We start from the raw sequence: 22,649 nt of genomic DNA on the forward strand, positions 1-22,649 counted from the left end.
GCTCGGCACCCTGAGTGCCGCGTTCCCTGCTGCCGCAGCACCGACCCCGGTGTGTCCCGACCCCCGTCACCTGCAGCCCGACCAACCCTCTGGGCTTTGCAGGAAAGCCCAGCCGGACCCTGGGCCGGGCTTTGAAATGAGCAGTAATCTCATTACCTTTATCAATTCAATCCTCTTAAGGTTAAGTCAATCCTATTAATCAGGCTTGTGATGTGGAGAACCTTTTTATTTCAAAGTCAATCTGCCTGTCAGTCAGTTCCGATGCCGGGAGCGATCGGCTCCCGCCTGGAGCGCTGCGTGACCCCGTGGCGTCTGTGGGGCTGTGGGTCTCATCAGCTTGGTGACACTCCGCGTCCTCCAGCGGTGCTGGGGATGGAGCATCCCTGGGGTGGCGAGATGCAGCATCCTTCCTGGGCGTGGGCAGGATGCATCCTGCAGAACTCGCATCGCTGGTTGGGTTTGTCTCTGGAAATGCTCCTGTTGTCCCCATGGCTCCGTCTTGGTGCCTCCTGGGCTTGGGAGCTGCAGGAGGGGACGTTGTCCAGTGACAGCTCAGGCACAGAGACCTTGAACCCCTTCAGAACAGGGATGCTTGGTGCGGACGGACCCTCGGGAGCGTGGGGTGGGCTTTCCTGGCACTGACATGCACGAGCCCTGCCTGTTCCAAGCGCTGTGGGGTGCTCGGCCCCCAGCCCGTGGGGTGTGCGGGGCCGAGGGTCGCGGGTGCTCCGGGCAGGGCTGTCGGCTGGTGATGAAACGCGTGGCCCAGCCATCTGCTCTGCTCCAGCTTTGTGCCTTGAAAATAAGCTTTTCTTCCCCCTTTTTTGTGTTTGAGCAGTGCAATTAGTCTGCTTCCATGGTCCTATTGACGCGGGCAGAGCAGGATTGTTTCCTTGAGCGGGTTTTGGGTTTTCCCTCCATGGACTTGACTTTTCAATGAGCCTTTTCAAACCCCGGCCACCCCCAGGGCAGGGACCGCACACCGAGTGGCACAGGGCTGCAGCGTCCTCATTTCCAGGACATCATCACCCCTGTCCCTACTCTCCTTCCCCAGGCAAAGGTTCGGGGGATTTGCCCCGGTAGTGTGAAGCAGCCCTGCTGCGAAGTGACTTATTTCATCAGGAGTCCAGAATGGCTGCGGTGTTTCCTAGAGGGCCAGTGGAGCTGTGTTAGAATGGCACACGCTGCTGTGGGCTCGTGTTTGGTTTAACCACAAAGTGGTGAAGCCAGCACAGCCTTGCTCTGAATTTGCCTCTTTTTGACTTGCTTTCTTTATCAGCATAGATGCAGGGACTGAAGTCGCGCGGGTTTGGCTCTGTCCAGTCGGAAGCAAATATCCTTAGAATAAACACGGGAGCAAGTCTGAAGAATGGTGCCACAGCCCTTCATTTGTGCCGTAGACCTTTCCCTTCCCCTCTCAGCTCCGATGTAATGAAATAGAGCATCTTCTTTTCTTCCATTGCCGGGGGCTCTAACTAAAAACACCCCCCTGCTGATCTCTGCTGCTCAGAAACAGGGAGGTTTATTGGCTTTAGTTATTGCATTTTATTCAGAGCCTTGTATGTGGGTGAGTGGGGCCCCCGGAGGGATTTGACAAGTATTTGCATTCCATTTGTGTCTTCCGAGCGCTGGCTGCTGGCGCACTCCAGGCAGAGATACCAGACGCGTGATCCAGAGCCGAGGTGGCGTTTCTCTGCGGCGGGAAGGCCGCTCTGGAAGGTGGCCCTGGGACACGACTCGCAGGATGCCGTGGGAACTGGCCCACGGACCCCGCTCCTGTCCCGAGCCACGCTGGGCTGCCGAGGAGCTGGCTCAAGGATGCTGCTGCGGGTATTTTGATCCCTTATACATCCACGGGACGGTTTGCACAGCCCGGTGAGGTGCCTTCTGCTGCCCAGGGAGGCCAGACCTGCTGGGGATGGTGAGGAGCCCTGGCCGGGGGACGCTGCTGTGTATCCAGGCTCTCGCCTCCATCCCCTCGGCCGTCAGGAGCCTGCATTCGGCCCCCTTACAGCCTGACTTTGGGAGCTGAGCCGCGGCAGAGCTCTTTGGGATTTCTGCAGCTTTCCTTTCGCTTGGGAGACCAGGGGTCAAGCTGCAGGAGCTCCGTAGGGAAGAGCGACTGCAGCAGAGGCTCCAGGGAGATCTTTTCTGGCTTTGTGTTGAGTCCCACACTGGAATTTTGCCTCATTTTAAATTCTAGTGATTTCTGATTTCTAGCTAAAACCATCAAAATTCACACTGTTGCTGGCTAGAACTTGGCCCCTGGGTTTGTGCCCTGGCTCACAGCTGGGTTCTGTGTCCAGCTTGGCTCCGCGTCCTCGGCAGCCAGTCCTCGGTCGGCAAGAGAGGGGAAAAGCAGACACTTGGCGAAGAGAAGCAGTAGAGCTCGGTGTTCCTGAGATAATTAGTATGTTGGGAAAGTGACAGGAAAGAGAATCAAGCAAAGCCAAGGTCAGCGGCTGCTAATTAAGAATCAGCACCTTGTGTCATCCTGAGCTGTGGCTTGGAATTGAGACGTACCCCGGGAGAGCCCGGGAAGATAAAGGTGATGGAGTTACCAGAGAGCAGCTAGTGGGATGCGCGCAGGCGTTTAAAGTTTCCTTCCAGCTCGGCTGATAAAAGGGGCAAAAAGAGAGAAAACAGGGCGGGGAGGCGTATGCTTTGCTCCCAGGAGGGATTTTTGCCTCTGCAGCTGCTGGAGCATTGCAGGCGTAGCGGGGTCCGAGGAAGGGGATCTTCTGGCTAAAGACATAATGGAAGGGACGTCCTTTTCTCTGAAGCACAGTAGCGAGGGGGCTGTGGATTGAATGACTGGAGTCCTTTGGGTTCAGGTGGAGCTGTTGTTGAACCGTGATTAAAATTCCAATGCAGAGGCATCCATATGAAAAATGGAACAGAGCTAAGTGCCTCGCAAATGTCGCGATGAGTTGCTGCAGGGATGGGACCAGAGTCTCTCCTCTTTCCCAGTTGTGAGGGGTCCTGGGAGCTGCGCTTGGTGTGGGGATAGTGAGGAGAGGACCTGGGTCCTGCACAGCAGCTCTGGGTGCTCCTGCTGGCCCTGCCAGGAGCGGGATGGAGCTGGTGTGGGATGGAGGTGCTGCGGGATGGAGCTGGTGCCGGGTAGATGTGCTGCGGGATCCAGCTGGTGCAGTCATGACAAATGAAGGAGAGTTTCTCAGTGAAAGGTTATTACTGAGCAGATGATTCTGTTCGAGAGGAAGGCAGTTTAAAAAGGTGCCCTTGGTTGTAGCGGTGCTTTTGTCTGTCAGCGTTGCTCTCCCTCCTGCATGGGGAAGCGTACGAGGTTTCACGCCAGGGATTTCCGTGGTGCCAGCACCCTGTCTCCCTTTGTCGCGGGGATCCAGGGCAGTGGTGCTGGGAGGGGGGAGGTCATCCCTGCGAGCCCCGGTGCAGCCAGAAGCTGGGCAGGGGCCCAGGGCTGCGTTTCCCGTTCGCAGTGCAGAGAACAGAAGCTGAATGCGTATCAGCATTAAAAACCGCATGGCATTTTCCCTGCATTAACGCTGGCTACGGCACACTGAATGTGACACCGCGCAGTGGATTTTCAGCAGAATGCGCGGGGAGCTACGTGACCCTCTCCGAGCAGTTACTGCTGCTGCTGAAGCTGGCCCAGGGCTCGGGTCTGAAGCACTGTTTCTGTGTTGGAGTTTGCAGTTCCACAGCTCAGACTGGTGTATGGGGCAGCTGCCAGTGTGCAGCAAAGAGGGTTATAAAATCCCATCAAGTTCGATTGTGTGCACATCAGACCAAAAATGTGCCCCAAATGTGTGCTGCAGCAATACTGATTGTGTCTGTGAGTCACAGAACCATGGAATGGTTTGAGTGGAAGGGACCTCAAAGCCCACCCAGCCCCACCCCCTGCCCTGGGCAGGGACACCTCCCACGGGATCAGGGGCTCCAAGCCCCATCCAGCCTGGCCTTGAACCCCTCCAGGGATGGGGCAGCCACCCCTGCTCTGGGCAACCTGGGCCAGGGCCTCCCCACCCTCACAGGAAAACATTTATTCCTCAAATCTCCATCTCCCCTCTTTCAGCTGAGAACCTTTCCCCCTCATCCTGTCACATTTGAGCACTTTAATGCATATCACAGGCTTGGTTCACAGCCGTTAACTGTGGGACACGGCTCATCGTGTCTCAGTGTTCTGTGTCCAGGGCAGACACAAAGCACACTCAGTTTAACGGTGGAGAAAAACATTTTTACCTACAGAACATGATGCAAATTGTAGAATTATGGAATTGTGGAATGGTTTGGGTTGGAAGTGACGCCTCCTAGCTAAACTGGCACTGTTGGGAGGGGTGGATGCATTGCAGCCTGGAAGGAGTAGATTTTGGGGGTGCAAAGGTTGTGACTCTCCAGAGATTCATTTCTCCTCTCATCTCCATGAGGAGAAAAGCTGGGCTGGTAGTAACACAGGGTGCATGCAGAGAATCACTGCAGCACCTCCACTCCCTCTCCTCCCAAGGTGAGACCTCTCTGGAGATGGGGAGGCCCCTGCTCTGCTGAACGAAGCGCGTGTCAGTGTGTGGTGACCCACCATGGGCTTTGCTTTCCAGGATTTCTTGACTGACCTGATGATGTCTGAAGTTGATCGCTGTGGTGAGAATGAGCATCTCATTTTCAGGGAGAACACACTGGCCACCAAAGCAATCGAAGAATATCTGAAGCTGGTGGGGCAGAAATACTTGCAAGATGCCTTAGGTACGTACAGAGCGTTGGCAAGGTCCTTCTCTGAGCTGCAGGATGCCCTGCGTGGTGGGGACCATCAGCTGAGCCCTGCTGGCCACAGGAGGCACCGGCTTTTACCTGCTGGGCCCTCTGGCAGCAGGGTGTGAGTGTGGGTGCGGCTCTGTGCTCCCAGGTGAAGGTCACCCCTGAGTTAGTGCTGTAATGTGCTTTCAGAGGAGATAACAAATCGATGTTTGATGGCACTGTGCTGCCTGCCAAGTCCTCTGTCTGGTACTGGCCGTGTTGGGGAGGCTGATTGCATCCTCCCCCTGCTCACACACCCCTCGCAGCCTGGCGAGTCCGCTGAGATCTCCCAGTGCCGGAGATCGCACTGGGATCTCTCCTGGTGGGTTTTCTTTTTAAGCTGTGTTTCTGGCTCCCAAAATATTTCTCTGGATGCAAATGAAAATAATTGGAGCTTGTGCTTCTGGGCAGGTCAGGAAGGGTTTGCTGAGCTGCTGTGTGCAGCCAGCAGAGCGCGAGGACCGGGAGAGCCTGCGAAGAGGCTGCCTTTGAAGCGCTGCCTGCACCTCAGCCAAGGGTGGCAGGATCCAAGCACTCAGATGAGCGGAGGCTCTATTGAGCTGTTAATTTTTCAGCATGGGTTCCTACTAACGGATTTGTGTAATTTTAGCCAGGAACAAAGTCCTGCAAGTAGTTTATTAAGATAATAATAACAATGACAATGCTGAGGAAGGGGGAGATCGTTGAGTAAATTCGGTCAAACCAAGGTAGAGCCCACAAGAACAGGCAAATGAATATTATTTCTTTCTGCCTTTAATGCTTTCTGGTTGAGGGCAAGGCTGTAAGCAGATTAGCTCATGACATTTCTAAAAAGCCAGGAGATTAACGAAGGCAGAGAATTCTGAAATATTCCCCTTTTAGAGCTCAGTGTAGACACTGCTGAGCCAGCTCCATCTCGTATTGGAGGAGCCAGTGGATCTTGCAGGCTGTTCGGGGTGCTGGTTCGGTGTAGACCATTTATCAGTGAAACGATTCATCCGTGCGTCGCAAAGAAACACAACACAGCCTAGTGCTTCGCTTTAAACCACGAGCACAGGCAAGTCACGGGGCTGGATAATAGCAGCAGGCATCACCTGCAGGCGAGCAGAGCTGCTCCAGAGCTGAGAATTCGTTGGAGAGGCTCTCCAATACATAATTAAAATCTGTTTTGGCAATAGGGGAGGAATGCAGGCTGGAGTGGGCAAAAAGCAAGCAGATGGGAAAATCCAAGACAGTCAAGAATTAGACATCACAGAATCTTGGAATGTTTTGGATTGGAAAGGACCTTTGTAGCCCATCCAATCGAACCCCCTTGAAGGAGCAGGGACATCTTTAACCAGATCAGGTTACTCAGAGCCTCATCCAAACTGTCCTTGAATGTTTCCAGGGATGGACGCTCCATCACCTCCTTGGGCAACCTGGGCCAGTGATTCACCATGCTTAGGGAAAAAAAAAATCTATTGTATCCAGTCTAAATCCACCCTCTGGTAGAAGGACGACATGGGAATGAGGGGCTGGCAGAGCAGGCCCACGGCGTGAGTGGCCACGGGGCCGAGGAGCAGCCAGGCAGCGAGCAGGAGCACAGGGAAACGCTGAGAAATGTTTCAATTTAATTTTGTTTGATGTCGAGTTCAAAATAAACCAAGTAAATTGTTTCTTTCCTTTAATTACTTCTTTCTCCTGTGAATCACGCTGGGTGCCAGGGCGCAGGCTGCAGTTGCAGGCCAGCCTACAAATAATTACAGAACTTGCCAGCATCCTTCCTACCTGAGCTCCTACCTGAGGGAGCGTCTTGCACGGCTGCGCCTGGCTCGGCTCCGAGATGCTGAGAGCTAGGGCACAGCCTGCCCTGAGAGCCACCGCCGCCCCCCTCTTCAGCCCAGCCCACCTCACAGAGCGTGGGGTAGCTGCTCAAACACTGGGGCTTATGAACAGTCTTAAATGAAAGCTGCGTCTCTCATGTCCAAAACCCATCACCCGCTCTCTGTTTTGCAGGAGAATTTATCAAGGCGCTGTATGAATCGGATGAAAATTGTGAGGTGGATCCCAGTAAGTGTTCATCCTCAGACCTTCCTGAACATCAGAGCAACCTGAAAATGTGCTGCGAGCTGGCCTTCTGCAAAATAATCAACTCCTACTGGTCAGTATCCTGTGAGCTCACTCAAGGCACTGCGGCTGCAGGGGACAGTGGTGGCAGTGGGCTGGCCAGGGACAGCTGCTCAGAAAGCTTTGGAGCGAGCTCTGCATGGCCCTGAGCGCATCCCGATGTGTCCATCAGGGTTTCAACTGGTCCTCAGGAGCAGGGTTGGGATGGGCAGGGGGTGAGGCAGCAGCTCCCGCTCAGCTGGCACTTGCAGTATCCGCTCTGGAGGTGCAGCAGCCTCACGGATTCCCCATCACGCTTGTTCTCAGGGGGTGCTGAGGGGGAACTGGCGCCCAGACATGGGGCCAGGGCAGGGGAGTCAGGGAAACACAAAATGCCTTTGCCAGTGTGACCAGCGCAGAGAGGGATTCGGTGCCAGGTGTACATGGAAGTCTGGAATGAAGGGCAAGGATGCTGGGCTTGGATCCCCGCCCACGTAATGACACGGCCGGTCAGGCTGACAGACTCGCCTGCCTCCCCGGGCACAGGGTGACGACTTGAACTCCTGTCTGCTTTGAACTCCCCTCTGCGGCAGCAGTCGGGTGCTCCTCCTGCTTGCGAGGAGCCGGGAGCTTTTTTGTGGGCAGCTGTGCTGGGTGCAGCGCTGGAGGAGCTGTTGGCTCAGCACCCCGCATTCCTCTGCGTTAACCCCTCTCTCTCCCAGCCCCGGGTGCGTGCCGAGGCGGAGATGGGGAGCCCATGGCCTCCTTGGCCCCAGGCCTGGTGAGCAGTTGAGGCATTTCCGAGTTGTTTTTTCCCTTGCAACTGGTTGGGACAGGCCTGAATCTGCCAAATTGTCTGGAGTAAGGAAGTTGTGTTGCGGTAGTGGCTGTCAGGCAGGGCTGTGCTCTTGGGGGATGAGGAGCCAGGAGCCCGTGGCTCTGGTTCAGATCCTGCTGCAAAGATGACCTGAAAGGGGGAAAAAAACACACTTGTGACTCTGTCGGGAGAAGTAAAAATATTTCTTTCTGCTTCCTGCTAGGGTACCCAGAGGCTCAAGAGGGATTGTTGTTGTCTTACTGCAGGATTGCCAGTCTTCCTGCTGAAAAGCCTGGGCTCGGTTTTTATTAATGCATTTAGGAGCAACCCTGGCATTGCAAAACATGACTAAGGATAATATTGGAGGAAAGGAGGCTCTGATAGTAAGGATTTCTCATTTTCTCTCCAATTCCAGCTGTTGTGTTGAGGTCTGAAAACTCATTGTACATAAACTCCCAGTGTGCCCCGCTGCGAGCCCAGGGCAGGGATTGCTTGTCCAGATACGGCTGAAGGAGAGAACGTGCAGTGAGAAGCTCCCTTAGACTCCCCTTATCTACCACAAAAAAGCAAAGGGCAGGTTTCTTTACAGGTATCCTGCACCTTATCCTGAGCTAATTAACGGCTCTGACTCAGGAACGGCGCTAACCGCTCTCCCAGGAGGAATTTGCTGCCTTTAGTCAGCACTGGACTGTAATTCTGTGAATTAATGTCTTCCTAAAAATACCCAGAGCAGCACTAAAAGGTCAGTCTAAAAATAGGCTTGAAAAGTGACCTAAGGAGAGTCAGGAATGCACGGGAAGTTTGTTCCTCCTGTCCTGACTTTCCAAGGGATGTGAGGGCCACTGAGCCACAGCTCTGAGCAGTTCCCCTCGGTTCTTTGTACTCAAGAGTTCTTGGGGATCAGTGGGGCTGATGGGTGTTTGGAATTGGCTAAGGCATCCGCCAGCTAAGGATCCTGCTCTGAGTGGAGTGCCAGAGCGTGCTGCTCATCTGCTGGAGAGCTGGAGAGAGGAAAGAGGTTCACAATAACTGAAAATTGTTATAATTATGACATAATTTGGACATCTGGAAAGTTTCGGTGTAAGCAGAATTTCAGCATGTGGAAGCTCGTTACTGGAAAGTTGGGTAATGAATTACGGGCCCGTTTGTCACATAAAGCTGGGTAACTGAATTCCATCCGCTGCTACACAATTAAACTTCTATGGTCTCGCGGCCTGCGATCGTGAGCAGCGCTCGCGGGCTGGATGCAGCCGGCGGATCCATTTCCAGGGGTTTACTTTCCAGTCACTCTACAACCTGTCCTGATCATTCAAGCCTTAAATTGCTTAAAGGATTCTCCTGTTCCTGAGCAAATACCATGAAGTAAAAGGGTTTTGTCCAATTGTGTGGATCAAGCCAAAGACAGAGGAGAATTTATCCGGCGGATGTTGGCTAATGTTATTTATAAAGCGCAGGGTAAGAGCTCGTGAGCGTGGAAGCAGGAGGCCAACACGGAGCAGAAGCTGAACATGATGGCAGCGTTTGCTGAGCACTTTCCCACAGCATCACCATGGAGAGAAACCTCCTGGAAACCAGGAGCACGGTGACAGGCCCCTCCAAATGCAGCCGTGCTGTCTGCGTGGGCTGCCAGGGTGGGAAGAGCACGGCGGCGTGCGCACAGACTGGGGGGACACAGTCCTGGGCGGATTCTTTGCACGCTCTCCTTTTCACCACATCCCGCCTGGTTCTTGCTGCTGCTGGGCAGCGGATGGTGTCTCTGGCCACACAGCTCCCGTGGTTTTCCCTTTCCCCCAACTCGTGTGAGGTTCAGCCACAGGATGGTCCATCCCAGAGCACGGGGCAGGCAGGGAGAGGTGAGCTGACGTTGCGTTGCTTCTCCCATCCAGTCCGTGCAGCAACGCTGGGAAGCGTCCTCTGGAACAGCTCTTGGGGAAGGAGAGCTATGGCCTGAAATGGAGCCTGGCCCCTCTCCAGCCTGTGTTTGTACCATCCAGTTCTGCTGGTAAACGGCTCTGGTTGTGGCTGCTGGTGGGTGTGGAGCTGGGGATCGGGGACCGTCGGCAGCACCGTGGGACCCATTGCCCGGCAGCTCCCAGGGGTGGGAGCGTCCAGCTGAATAAACACCACATGCTGGGAACAGGATGAGGTGGGAGCAGGGAACTGGGGAGTGCGGAGCCAAACAGGCAGCAGGTTCTCCGGCGATAAGGGCTGCGGCGAGTGGCTGCTACACCCAGGGAGTTCTGGGATCCAGGGCAGCCAGGCTGAGCTCTGCGCAGTTACAAGGCTGGAGTGACCCCGGTGGGGATGTGCTTTAGTGCCAGTCGCAGCGGATGTGATCCAGGTGCTTGACAGGGGTGGCAAAGGGTGCAGAGCCCTCCCTCCAAGTCTTGGCTGTGCTGGTGACCCCGTTCCAGCCGAGGGGGTCCCACTGGGCTGTATTTCTTTCACTCTCCGCTGTGGTGGCTGAGCTCCCCCTGGTTCAGAGTGCCTCGGGGCACAGCCGGCTGCCTGGTGATGGGCTCCTTGCCCAGTTTGTTTTGTACCTCTGCCTTCCCAATTGTCTGGGGGGTTGGCACCCAGCAGGAACATCAGTTTGATGAAAGCTGCTTCTGTCATGACTTTATGGAGTGGTTTTGCTTTTCCTGCGTGGTTTGAGTCTCCTGATGGACACCCTGCAAAAGAAAAAAACAAACCAAACAAGCCAAGAGCCTGTGACTGGTGTGGTAGCCGTGCTGCTGTGGATCAGGGTGGGAGGGCTGTGCCGCTGCACGGGTCTGGCTGTCGTGCCCCGCGGAATCATTAAGGTTGGAAAAGCCCTCAGCTCCTTTTCTCAAGGTTAAATAGTCCCAGGTCCCTCAGCTGCTCCCAGAGCCCCTGGGCTCCAGCCCTTCCCAGCTCAGTTGCCCGTGTCTGTGCGCACTCCAGCCTTGCGCACATCCTTCTTGTACTGAGGGGCCCAAAACTGAACACCATGCTCAATCGCTGCTGTGTGGCAGTTTGAACTCCCTGGCCTTGAACTTGCTGTCTCTCTGCGTCCTTCTGTCCTTGCAGCGTCTTCCCAAGGGAGCTCAAAGAAGTTTTTGCCTCATGGAGACAAGAATGCAGCAACCGAGGCCGCCCGGACATCAGCGAGCGCCTGATCAGCGCCTCCTTGTTCCTCCGGTTCCTGTGCCCGGCCATCATGTCCCCGTCCCTCTTCAGCCTCCTGCAGGAGTACCCGGACGACCGCACTGCGCGCACTTTGACCCTCATTGCCAAGGTCACCCAGAACCTCGCCAACTTCGCCAAGTAAGTCGTGACGCGGGAGAGGGACGGGGCAGGGCTGGAGAGGGGAAGGAAGATCTGGGAGTGCAGGCAGAGCCTCTGGCACCAGGAGCCCCACGCTGGCCGCTCCTCTCCTTGACAGAAAGGGCCTGTTTGTTTCCTACTGGCTTTTTCCCTGACGTCTCTCTGGGACTCTCCCTCGCTGTTGGGCCAGGGAGATTGTTGAAGTTTCCAAAACAGGATATGTTTTATGAGCAGGAAAGCAGATCTTGTTTTGACCCGGAGCAGGCGGGGTGGCGGCAGGAACGCCCCAGCACAGCCAGGCGTGTTGTCTTTCCTGGTCTTTCCCTCCTGTGAGCTCAAAGACCTTCCCTGCTGTTAAAATACCGTTGTCTGCACTGGGAAGGTATGAAAAGAAAACGGGGACACTATCGATTTCTAACTAAGCCCATCAGTTTGATGGAAACAAAGCGAGAGATTTCTGAAACCCTTCCCACTGGCTGCAGCTTTGAGCTCCTTATCCTGAGCTCCGCTAAAGAAATGATGAGCTTTCTGAAACATGAATGGACAGTTTCTGTCTAAAGCTTCTTAGATTTGGAAACTAGCTTAGCACACGCGCTCGCAGTCAGGGATGCGCCTACACGGATGCGGATGGAAGACATACAAGTGTGTTACACTAGATGACAGAAATTCCCTATATTCCTGACCAATCCCTGACTGAAGGGTTTTCAGATTTCCAGCGCTTTGCAGGAAAGACTCTTTAACTAAGCTGACGTTATTCGAGCCGAGCTCTCCTGCAGGTGGTACAGAGCCGAGCCCAGAGTCCCAGGCCCCGGCGCAGCACCACTCGCTGCTGGTGCGGCTCAAACATGAGGCCCTCCCCGCCGTGCTCGGAAGGACGCGTGGGTGCAGTGCTGGGGGGCAGGAGGAGGCTGCAGGAAGCGTGAGGGGACAAACGCGTTGGCCTGGCTGCAAGTGTGGCTCAGCAGGGTGATCCCCAGGGCCGCAGCGTGGCTGCGCGGAGCTCAGTGCCCACGGAAGAGGATTCCTGCCACCATCGGGCACTGCTCTTCAGTCAGTTGATGGTGCTTGTTAGGATTCTTGATGTCCAGTGCCAGGTCCTGTCTCTGGAGGCTGTGTCTGACCCGGCAGTCTGATGCCAAGCACGGCTTTATTTCTTGAGCGTTCACCTTCCTTTCTGCAGCAGAGATCCCATGCTGGTGAGGACTTAGCCGGGTCAGGCTGAGGTTAATTTTGGTTGCGTGGTCAGTGAGGTGTGCCAGGTGCCTGCCCTGGGGATCCTAAAGGCTTTGAAGGGTTCAGATGACAGAGGAAGGCTCTGGCGTTGTCACCTCCGTTTGTTCCTCCCCGTTCTTCGGCTGCACTTCAGTTCACGGGCTTTAGCTGATGTTCGTGCTGCTGTCTCGATAGGTTTGGCAGCAAAGAGGAATACATGTCCTTCATGAACCAGTTCCTGGAACATGAATGGACCAACATGCAGAGGTTTCTTCTGGAGATTTCCAATCCTGAAACCATCTCAAACACAGCTGGCTTTGAAGGCTACATCGACCTGGGCCGGGAACTCTCCACTTTGCACTCGCTGCTCTGGGAAGTCATTTCTCAGCTGGAGCAGGTACCCGGGGGGTTTGCTGGGGTCAGTTTGGGGGAGGCGCGCTTGGCCAGCGCTGGGCACATGTCCCACACCCCACGTCCAGCAGGAACCTGCCCGTAAGCGGCATCTGTGGCCAGCACAGCGGCTGCTAACCCTTAGCTCTTCCCAGCCCTGGCACAGGCTGCAGCAGCAGCTCACTCTTTACATCCCACTTCGAGGCAGGCGAGTGTGGCTCTCTCCCTCCTCTGCTGGGGGTGAGGGCGGAGTGGCAGGTGGGAGGAGAAGGTGGAGCCCAGCAGATACAAAAAGTTTCTCTTTATTTATAATTATTTTTGTCGAGAGACTTGGACTAAGTTTGACTATAGCTGTCGTCTTCTGCATCTGGACTTTGTTAGTCACGCTTGCCTCCTCTGCCCCACAGCAGCTGTCTCTAGGGCTGCATGTTCTGGGGCATCCCCTAGCCTCAGCGGTGGGGTAAATGATGGAGAAAACGCGTGGTGTTAACGTGATTCATTGAAGAGACCGCCCAGCAATGGGCAAAGCCCCCAGTGTTCTAGCAAAAATATAAGATGTTGGTAGTAATCAAGTAATTCTGCTCCCTTTTCTACCCAGGCCACTGCAACAAAACTGGGGCCTCTGCCTCGCATCCTGAGGGACGTCAATGCGGCGCTCAGTAACCCGACCTGCGTGCAGGTCTCCGTCACGGCCGATCACACCGCATCCACGCCCAACGCTGGCAACAGCATCTCTGCTGGGCTGCAGAAAATGGTGATAGAGAATGACTTATCTGGGTAAGAGCAGAAACGTGGCCTGGCTATGGGGAAATACATTCACCTGCTGCCAAAACCTGAGCACCTGCAGGGCCAGGCAGGATGGGGTGTAGTGTGGAGCTGCCTGATCCACTGACGGCGCTTTCCAATCACGGAACTGACACTGGGTGTGGGTCAGCACTGCATCTCCACAAAGCAGCAGGCGGTGGTGGAGGCGCAGGCTCCATCTCTCCCCGGAGAGCCAAAACTGGGCGTGTGGGCTGGGAAATGAAGAACTTGATGGTTCTGGTCTCAGCTGTTGAGATGTGGCTGCAGAAGCAGTGTTCATCCTTAGAGGGCTTGAGGGCTTGGTTGTGCTCTGTGATGGGCATTGCCATTAAGTTCTTCAGGTTTATGCAAAAGGTATGGGATTGGCCTGGCCCATCTCTTTCAGACACAGGGTACGTGCTGAATGCACCAAGACCCAAATCTGGATGTTTCTCTAGTAGCTGCCAAGCTGTGGAGGGTAATTCTGGTCTACTCTGTCCAGTTTTTGTAATACGGGTGGTTTTGATGATGGGCCGTGGTTCACAGCCACCTAACGTACCCTTTGGCCTAGTTAAGTAAGGAGAGTCATTCCTGGGGAAGATGACTCTTGCAGACCTGTGATGGTTGCATTTGTGGAAAATGAAATGGAACCCACACAAATTGAAAGACGGTGTTAGTAAAGTAGTTTGTAAGTGGAAACTGTACCAAACATAACACTTTAATTAGGAATGAAAGACAGCAATGGCACTGGCCTTACTCTAATCAGAACTTTCATCTCTAATGCTGCCCAGCATGAGATACAATTATTTAAAACTAATGCTATGGAGCACTCTGACAGGACGCGCTCACCCAAATACTTGCGTACAGCGGCCCATCTTTGATCAGCAGTGCACTCGCATTAAGCTACGGCAAAGCTCTTTCTTCCTATCCCCAAGAAATCAATATTCTATGAGTGTGCATTACAGCTGGAGTGGATGGAAAGCCTTCACTTGCTGGGCTTTAACTCTGCTGTTGGAGCTCTCTGGGTGACCCTCGGTGCCTGGTCTGCATCAGTTCCCCCACCGCTGATGTTTGGTGCTGTCCCAGGAGCTCCCTGTCCTGGCACTGCCCGGGGGATGTGGGAACGGGCTGGGTACAGCCGCCTGGGAGCAGGAGGTGACCAGTTGTGTCAGCGTGACCAGCAGATGCAGCCCAGGAGGCCGAGCCCCCAGATCCCATCTGTGACCCCGTGCCCACCTCCCTCCTTGGCACGCCGGGCTCGCCTCTGCCCCGCGCTGTCCTCCCCAGGGCAGGGCTGAGTGATTCCCACCTGCACAGCGGCGCCACACTGATTTCTGCTGAGTGATTTTGTTTTCCTGCTCCAGCGCAGCATTCACAACTTCTCTTTTTGTTTTGTTTTCCTCTCCTCTTCCTTACGCACTGACTTCCCCGCAGTCTGATAGATTTCACACGGTTACCATCTCCAACCCCTGAAAACAAGGACTTGTTTTTTGTCACAAGGTCTGCTGGGGCCCAGCCCTCGCCTGCCCGAAGCTCCAGTTACTCAGAGGCCAATGAGCCCGACGTGCAGATGTCTAATGGCAGCAAGAGCTTGTCCATGGTGGACTTGCAGGACAATCGGCTCCTGGACGGTGGGGCCCCCGCGCCCGGCACGGCCGACTCTCTCAATGACAGCCAGTCGTCCCTGGGGCAGTTGCAGGGCGTGTGGAGCGCTCGGACTCAGAACAGCGTGACGGGCATGGCCACCGTGCGCCGGGCGGGCCAGACGCCCACCACGCCGAGCGGCGAGAGCGTGCCGGGCCGGCCCCAGCTGCTGGCGCCCCTCTCCTTCCAGAACCCCGTCTACCAGATGGCGGCCGGGCTGCCGCTGTCCCCGCGCGGCCTGGGCGACTCCGGCTCCGAGTGCCACAGCTCGCTCAGCTCCCACAGCAACAGCGAGGAGCTGACGGGCAACAAACACGGCTTCGCCGCCCCCGCCGCCAGCGAGGACTTCGCCCGCCGCACGGGCGAGCTGGCCCGCCGGCAGCTCTCGCTGACGGAGAAGGGCGGCCAACCCACCGTGCCGCGGCAGAACAGCGCGGGACCGCAGAGGCGGATAGACCAGCCGCCCCCGCCGCCCCCGCCGCTCACCCGGGGCCGGACGCCGCCCTCCCTGCTGAACACGGTTCAGTACCAGCGACCCTCCAGCGGCAGCTTGATGTCCTCCTCGCCCGACTGGCCCGGCAGCGGCGCCCGCCTCCGGCAGCAGTCCTCGTCCTCCAAGGGCGACAGCCCGGAGATGAAGCAGCGCACGATGCACAAACAGGTGAGTTCGGGGGCTGCGCGAGCTCTGGGTGTCGAAGGGGCCGGGCAGGGGGCAGCCCGTGGAGGAGAGGCGGCTGCTGCGCTCGCCACAGCGGGAGCAGGTGTCCTGGCTTTGAGTCGCCACATCGGTGCCAGCCCCGTGGTGGCTCTGTCTGTGGGGACGGGCCTTGGCTCCTGCGCCCAGCTTGGCCGGAGACGGAGTGCTGCAGGGAAGGGGACGCGGGCCAGCGTTGGTGCTCGGTGTTCCTCTGTGGCGCAGCGCGCTGGCGTGTGATGCTGCAAGGTGGCAGGTGGCAGAGGCACGAGGGCGACGGCAGCCGTGCTCCGTCCCACACCACCATCTCGTCACCGCTTTGCCTCTCCATGCCCAGGCTCTCATCCCATGCCATAGCCAACCCCACGCCATCTCCCAGGCTCGGACCAGGCCCTGCTCTCCCTGCTGCTGCTCCTGGACTTGTTTGCTCTGTGAGACCCTCTTCAAATCCACCTGGCGAGGGGAGAGCGGCAAGGAAGGAGCGTGGGCCCTGTTGAGAGGGAAGTTCCTGCTGTGCAGAGCTCTGCAGGGATTCAGGTCCCAGACCTCACGCTGATCTTCACAGCAATAAATTTCCCCGTTCGTGGTGCTAAAATCGAAAGCAGTAGGTCGCACAGCCAGGGCCCTCTGGCCCTCCTGGCATGGATAAAGTGTTTTGCTAGTGCTCATTTATTCACTCTGTATTTTGGAACTAACCCTGTAGAAAATTAACACAGCGGGGCCTCTCAGTGCCAAAAGGAAGAGTTTTGAAAGTCATGCAAACCCCGAGAATGTGGACAACTAGGAAATACTCGCTGCAGCTCAGCCCAGACACAGCACTAAGGCACCTTTCCAGCAGCTCGGTGTCAAAGGAGCAACAGCATTGGCGTAGGTGCCTCCTTCCCAGGGCAGCCGTGGAGCCTGGGTCAGCGCTGCTCACGAGGGCTGCGTTGTCACCCTCATCTGGAGCCGCCCCGTGCCCACACCTTCAATTCATAAGCACTGACATTAGCAACCGCACTGAATAGCAGCATTTGTATAATTGGCATCGCTAGTCATCGGGTGCAGAGGGCACGGAGCTTGCAAGCAGCAGCAGCCCGGTCGGGGGCAGAGTTTCTTGCAGGAGGAGAGGACAGTGAAGTGCTGGTGCTCTGTGGAAAGCCCTGGCCAAGCTGTGTTTGGGGATCTTTCCTCCACCCACTCTGTTGTCCTCTCAAAGTCTCTCTCGAGACCCGACACCCTCAGAATGCCTCTCCTACCCTCTGTCTGTGTGTTTTGCTGGCATGTTAGCAGCATCTGTAAACTGTCGTGAAACTGCTCATAGTTGGTGGTATGAAATGCTCTTTGAGAACAAAGATATCCCAGTTGGTGGCCATTCCAGTAGAAGTCCTCAAACCTCATTCCTGCCATGCAGAAGCGCTTCCTCTGCCTCTGTGAGTTCATCTGCTGAACTGGCTTCCCGGCTGTCCCAGGCCGGAGCAGAGATTTCCTTTTTCACTTCTTCAGAGAAGGAAGGAAGAGGCAGAAGGACTTGGGCACAGTGGGCTGAGCTCTGTTCTCCGAGAGTCCTGGACCAGCCTTTATGCTGTTGAAATGGACCCAGGCGGGTCTGGCAGTAGAAGACCAGACTGGAAGGCGACACGGAAATGCTCTTTGCTCCAGCGAGTGATTAAACCTGTCCCCACTCCTTCTGAGTGCAGCACCCCCTGTTCTGCTCCTCGCTGGTGAGGGGATTTCTCTGCTGTCTAGAGGTTTGAATGAAGGAGAGTTCCCAACGCTGCAGACTTGTTAACTTGGATTCCCTCGATCAAGTTACCATCCAGATCCCTTGTGTTCATCCAAGAAACTGTTTCCTGCAGTTTGCAGTGCACTGAGATGGAGAGGAAATGGCTGGAGAGCAGCTTTCTCAGCCTTGTAATGTGGTTGGGAAACAGTGAGGTGATGCCATTTGCACTCCCTGCCCGGCCGGGATGGAACAGCAGCACTGCACGTGGCCAAACCTGGAGGGGAACTGCTGAGACATGGAGTATTTAGACCTCTCCAGCGTCGTTAAGTGAACATGTTCAAGGCCAGGTTGCCTGGGGATCTGAGCAGCTTGATCTGGCTGAAGGTGTCTCTGCTCGCTGCAGGGCAGTTGGCTGGGGGCACCTGTAAAGGTCCCTTCCAACCCAAACCATTCTGTGACTAAGTAGTCTCAGCCCAAAAGACGACTTTCTTCTCTAGGAAGGCACCTGCACGACCACAGGTTTGCAGATCTGGCTTTTACCCGTATGGAATCTCTGTAGCAACCAGAGGCAGCTCAGTAGAAGAGGCTGAAGAGTGGAGTGGAATCCCCACTTGCAGGGTGAACATGGAGCCAGTCGCTCTCTAGCCGTGTCCTCCTGAAGTGACCGCACCTGCTGAGAACCCTGGCCCGTTGCTTTCAGCAGGACCCCACACTGCTCCACGTCTGTTCTGTAGGGGCGGCACAGGGAAGGGTTTGCCCTCTCAGAGGGTGTTTGGCCTAAAATAACGTGAGGTGCAGAACAGGAGCTGCTCCTACTCCCCTGCCCCGACTGCTCCAGAGCTCAGATCGCTCGTTGCTGTTTGAGCAGCGTGGGAGAGGGCTTGCTTGGAAGGCGATTCTCTCTCTCTCTCTCCAGCTTCATGACCATTTCTGTTGCAGGTTTTTCTTTTGTTACGGTTGTTATGTTTCATTGTAGGCCCCTTCTCCTGTGAACCCCAATGCCCTGGACCGCACTGCTGCTTGGCTTTTGAATATGAACATGCAGTTTTTAGAAGATGAAAGCATTGACCCAGATTCCAAGCACAGGGATAAGCTCAGGAATAAGGACGAGCTCAGCCAAGCAGAAAAGGTAAAACCTGATTGGACTGAAACAAGTTTCTAAATAGAGAGAGGATTTCCTTGAATGTGTTTGTCTGAGCGCCCTGGGGACAGGGTGGGCTGCCCAGCAGAGAGGGGCGTCAGGCTGCGCTGTGCCCTGCTCAGCCTCACAGGCCGGCGCTGGGGAAGGGCTGGGAGGTTTCACACACTCTGTGACTGGAATTACCCTCCCATGAGAGCAAGTAAGAAAAGCAGCAGCCAGGAATCAAGCGCTGGGGCTGCTCTGCAACAAACTCTGAAGCCCACCAGTGCGTGGTAGTTCCCCCATTCCTTATTCTCCTCAGCTGCAGGGGAGGAAGTCTTAAAACGGGAATTAGGCACAGCTCTAAACGAGATGAGAATGAGGTACAGGAGCCTCATGCCTCACAACAGAGGCACCTAGCAAGAAGGCTCTAAACAGACCTAAAACTGAAGTCCAGATTCTGGTCTCAGAGGCAGCACTGGGGACTAGGCCCTGGGGCAGTGGCACTGCCCCCGATCCCACCTCCTTGAGCAACTGCTCAGGGTGGGCAACGACTCAAGACCAGGTTAGATAGAGTTTGAGCTCCCTGCTCTAGTGGGAGGTGTCCCTGCCCGTGGCAGAGGTGGGACTGGATGGGCTTTGAGGCCCCTTCCAACCCAAACCATTCTGTGATTCTGTGACTCCCAGCTGCTCCAGGAAGAGCGTGGCAGAGTTTGTGGGAGTTCAGCCTGTTTCTTACTGGCTTTCTGCTCCTTGGGTGTCCGTGTAAGGACAGAGCCACGTACTGATCAGATATCAGCTGACACAGAACAACGTACGCCCTTAGCAGCCGTTTTTTGCAGGGTTACAGAACCCCTGGCTGCCACCGAAGCAGAGGCAGCAGCAGCAGCAAATCAAAGAGACGGCATTGTCAGGCACCGAGCTCTGAGTTATCGCTGCATTTAGCTGGTGAAGGGCTTCTGAAAGGGTTCAGTGCTCACTCACACCCGCAGCAGAGACGGCAGCGGCAGCTTTGCTGCCACAGTGGGACCAGAGCGAGGTGAGATGCCCAAGGACCACAGGCCACAGAAGCTGTGGTGCCCTTCCCCGGCTCCCAGCTCCCGCGGGCAGGCAGGTGGAGCCGCTCTGTTCCTGGGCGGGGAGGGGCTCGCAGCAGGGACCCTCTTCTAGGGAGACAGCGATGGGATTGCAAACCCAGAGTCGCAGCAAGGCAGTCCCGGGTCCACGGGAGCCCCCGCCCCAGGACCTGCTCTCTCATCCCCATGCAGCATCTTTTATTACTTTGCTGTCACATCCGTCACTGACATTAAAGATCACCATTAGCATAATCTCTCTCCAATTACTGTAAAACGTGAATGGTAACCGAGAATGAGATAAGTGTTCTAGAGACAGGAGCGACTCCTGCGGTCTCTGAGGCCTCTCCCGCTATCATTTGAGCTCACTTTCGCTGCTCCTATTTTAAGGCTAGGGTAGGTATTTAATCTTTCCTGTTCAAGCAACTCCCTCTGTCTGACTCCAGCGCTTCTGTGTAACCGTGTGGGTGTTCGTGTTCCCTCACTGCTCTGAGTTCCTTGTGCAGCTGGTTTGCTGCCCCAGGAAACGCTTTGCTAAAGGAGAAGTTGGGGTGCTTTGTGCCTGCCCTGCCCAGGCAGGAGGCGCTGGGGCTCCTGCCCTTCCACCAGCCGCGGCTCGAGCGCTTTGGCAGTTCAGGGAGCCCATCGGCATCACCAATAGCCAGTCGCTTGCCCTGTCAGCCAGTGGCTTCTGGAGCGACGCGGGGAAAGCGGACGCCCCTCCGGGCTCTCGGTACCGGCCCCCCGAGGCCAGCGCTGGGCTGCTCGCCCGCTGCCAGCGCCCAAGGGGAGGCAAAGCGCAATTAAACCCATTTCTGTCAGTTCACAGGTAACACTTGTGGCTTCGTAACAGCCTCCGTGCCTCAGATGGAAGGCTTTTTCCCATATCTGACTCTTCAAAAGCAGCTTGTGACATTATCACCTGCATGTTTGTTACTTGGAGATTATTCCACATGCGATTATTTTTTACAGACTGTTTCCAGAGGTAATTTTTTGAAATCAAAGTGTTTCTTTGTACAGCTATGCACCAGATTTTCCTTTAGCAAAGCAAGTTGTAGTGAATGCTGTGCTTCTGCCAGAGCTGAACCCACTTTTACTGAGTTAGAAAGCTCTTACTTGTTTTAATTGCTTTCTGTGATTCTTTTGCTGCTGATTTTTAGCTCCATCTGGATGAACTGTGGTGGGGTCTTGGCTTTACACAGCAGCTCTTCTCGGCCTGAGCCCTGGTTTGACACTGATTGTGCTGTTTGTAACACTTGGCCCCAAAGGCAGTAGCACTCACGGCCTCGATACAGGGTGACCCCTGTGTGCCGAGATGGCCATGGGCCACCCTGCTGCAGAGCCCGGCAGCTCCAAGAGCTTGGGCTTGGCTTTCAGCACATCCAAAGCGCCCACATTTATCGTTGTAGCCTGAAGAGCTCGTGTAAACCCAAAATCCCACCCGTGCAGCTTCTCCTGCCTGTGTTTGGCCCTGCGCTGTGAGGACGGTGCCGGCTGCGTTTGCCATTCGCTCGCTCTAACCTGCCTTCCCTGTGTGAAATGCCAGACTCTGCTAACAACCCATTCTCCGCACCCACCAGTGACCTGCTGGCCCAGCGGAACGCAGCATCGCTCCATCTCGTGTGGAGAAGACGGAAGAGGAGGTGTCGGCAGCGGGGTTGTCTATCTGACACGGGTTTGCGGCTGGTCTAATGCAAGGAGAGGGGTGCAGTTGAGTTACGGGGACACCCTGGCAAGGATAAAACCCAACTAGGTAACATCCGCTTGTGTTTTCTCCTCCTGTGTCTGTCCTTGCGTGCTGTAGTACCAGCAGGACCTGGTGGTGCTGCAGGATAAGCTTCGCATCTCCAACAAGAAGCTGGAGGAATATGAGACTCGCTTCAAATGCCAGGAGGAGACAACGCAGAAGTTGGTGCTGGAGTACCAAGCCAGGCTGGAGGAGAGTGAGGAACGGCTCCGGAGACAGCAGGAGGACAAGGAGATCCAGATGAAGGGCATCATCAGCAGGTACGGAGAGATGGGCTTGCTGGAGGTGACAGTAACCAGGCAGCCTGGGTGGCGTTAGAGCTGCCCCGTGCTCAGGAGAAGCAGGTTTCTTTGGAGGTGCAGGCACCATGGGTTTCCCAGCATTTACTCCCTCTCTGCGCTTCTGCGTGACAGCCCTTGGGGTGGGCAGAGAAAAGACTGGTTCTAAATTACTGGTTTGTGTGTCAGAAGAGGCCGTGCCAGTGGCTGCATCTCCTTTGTGCGAGATGCGCGGCAGTGAGTCCCGGGGGCACCTCAGCGCGGGCCTCGGGGCTGCAGTTTCAGATGAGAGTTTGACCTGGTGTGGACGGTGGGGCTGCCGTGTGAGACCAGCTCTGTCTGCAGGCTCTGGCATTTCACAGCAATTCCTCTGCTGCAGAGATGCCTCGGCCCTTTGCTTCCTTGGGGTCAAGGACTAAGTGAGGCCGCGGTCTCTATCATTCGCTCTGGGTGGCCGATTCAGCTTAGCAGAGCCCGACAATTGTCATTTCTTTCTTGTCTGCTCGGCTCCCAGGTTGATGTCAGTTGAAGAGGAGCTAAAGAAGGACCATGCAGAAATGCAGGCTGCCGTGGATTCCAAGCAGAAGATTATCGATGCACAGGTGAGACCCCGATACCGAGGGCTGCAGGACTATTGAGGCCGAGTCTGCCAAGGTGCAGCCTTTCTGCCACGCGGCAGCGGCAGCTCAAGCACCGCGAGACTGTGCGCGGGGTGAGTCAGCACCGAGCTGCAGCCGGTGCCAGAGCCCATCAGACCCCAGCAGGATGTGATCGATTGTCACAACATTCGCATTGATACAGCCGTTTCCAGCCCTGGAGCTTGGGAAGCAACACAGAGGGCGTGGGGGGTGGCAGTTTAGGAAGGATCATGCCCACAGCTCAGTCCGTTTGTAGAAAGATCTTATCCTTGTTGGCTGACTGAGGTCCCTGGAGCTCTTCGTAGTGCTCTGTGTTTCAGTGCTGCTTGCAGGGCCTGGGTACAAGGAACACAAAGCCTGGTCAGAGCAAAGCCGATGTATTTTTCAGCCTTTGGGTTGTGGCTTGCAGGGCTGGGAAGGTCA

General features: G+C 55.7%; 1 protein-coding gene across 13 annotated transcripts in view; it reads left to right on the forward strand.

The window, feature by feature from the left end:
- DAB2IP (DAB2 interacting protein) overlaps positions 1-22,649 on the forward strand; it is a 179,413-nt gene that overhangs the window by 150,606 nt on the left and 6,158 nt on the right. For 10 of the 13 annotated variants that reach the window (XR_011338877.1, XM_069873518.1, XM_069873524.1 and 7 more), the window contains 9 exons: positions 4,578-4,722; positions 6,748-6,892; positions 10,706-10,942; positions 12,350-12,551; positions 13,143-13,321; positions 14,762-15,632; positions 18,347-18,499; positions 21,368-21,570; positions 22,103-22,190. Coding sequence is in view for 12 of the 13 variants with exons in the window: in XM_069873518.1 (XP_069729619.1) it covers positions 4,578-4,722; positions 6,748-6,892; positions 10,706-10,942; positions 12,350-12,551; positions 13,143-13,321; positions 14,762-15,632; positions 18,347-18,499; positions 21,368-21,570; positions 22,103-22,190 (2,223 nt within the window). In the remaining variant the exon portion in view is untranslated. Of the gene's footprint in view, positions 1-4,577; positions 4,723-6,747; positions 6,893-10,705; positions 10,943-12,349; positions 12,552-13,142; positions 13,322-14,761; positions 15,633-18,346; positions 18,500-20,385; positions 20,549-21,143; positions 21,571-22,102; positions 22,191-22,649 lie in introns of those variants that run through there. The other 3 variants (XM_069873521.1, XM_069873519.1, XM_069873522.1) reach the window with 3 other exon arrangements.

This window comes from Phaenicophaeus curvirostris, chromosome 20 (genome assembly GCF_032191515.1).
Source record: "Phaenicophaeus curvirostris isolate KB17595 chromosome 20, BPBGC_Pcur_1.0, whole genome shotgun sequence".
Taxonomy (NCBI): Eukaryota; Metazoa; Chordata; class Aves; order Cuculiformes; family Cuculidae; genus Phaenicophaeus; species Phaenicophaeus curvirostris.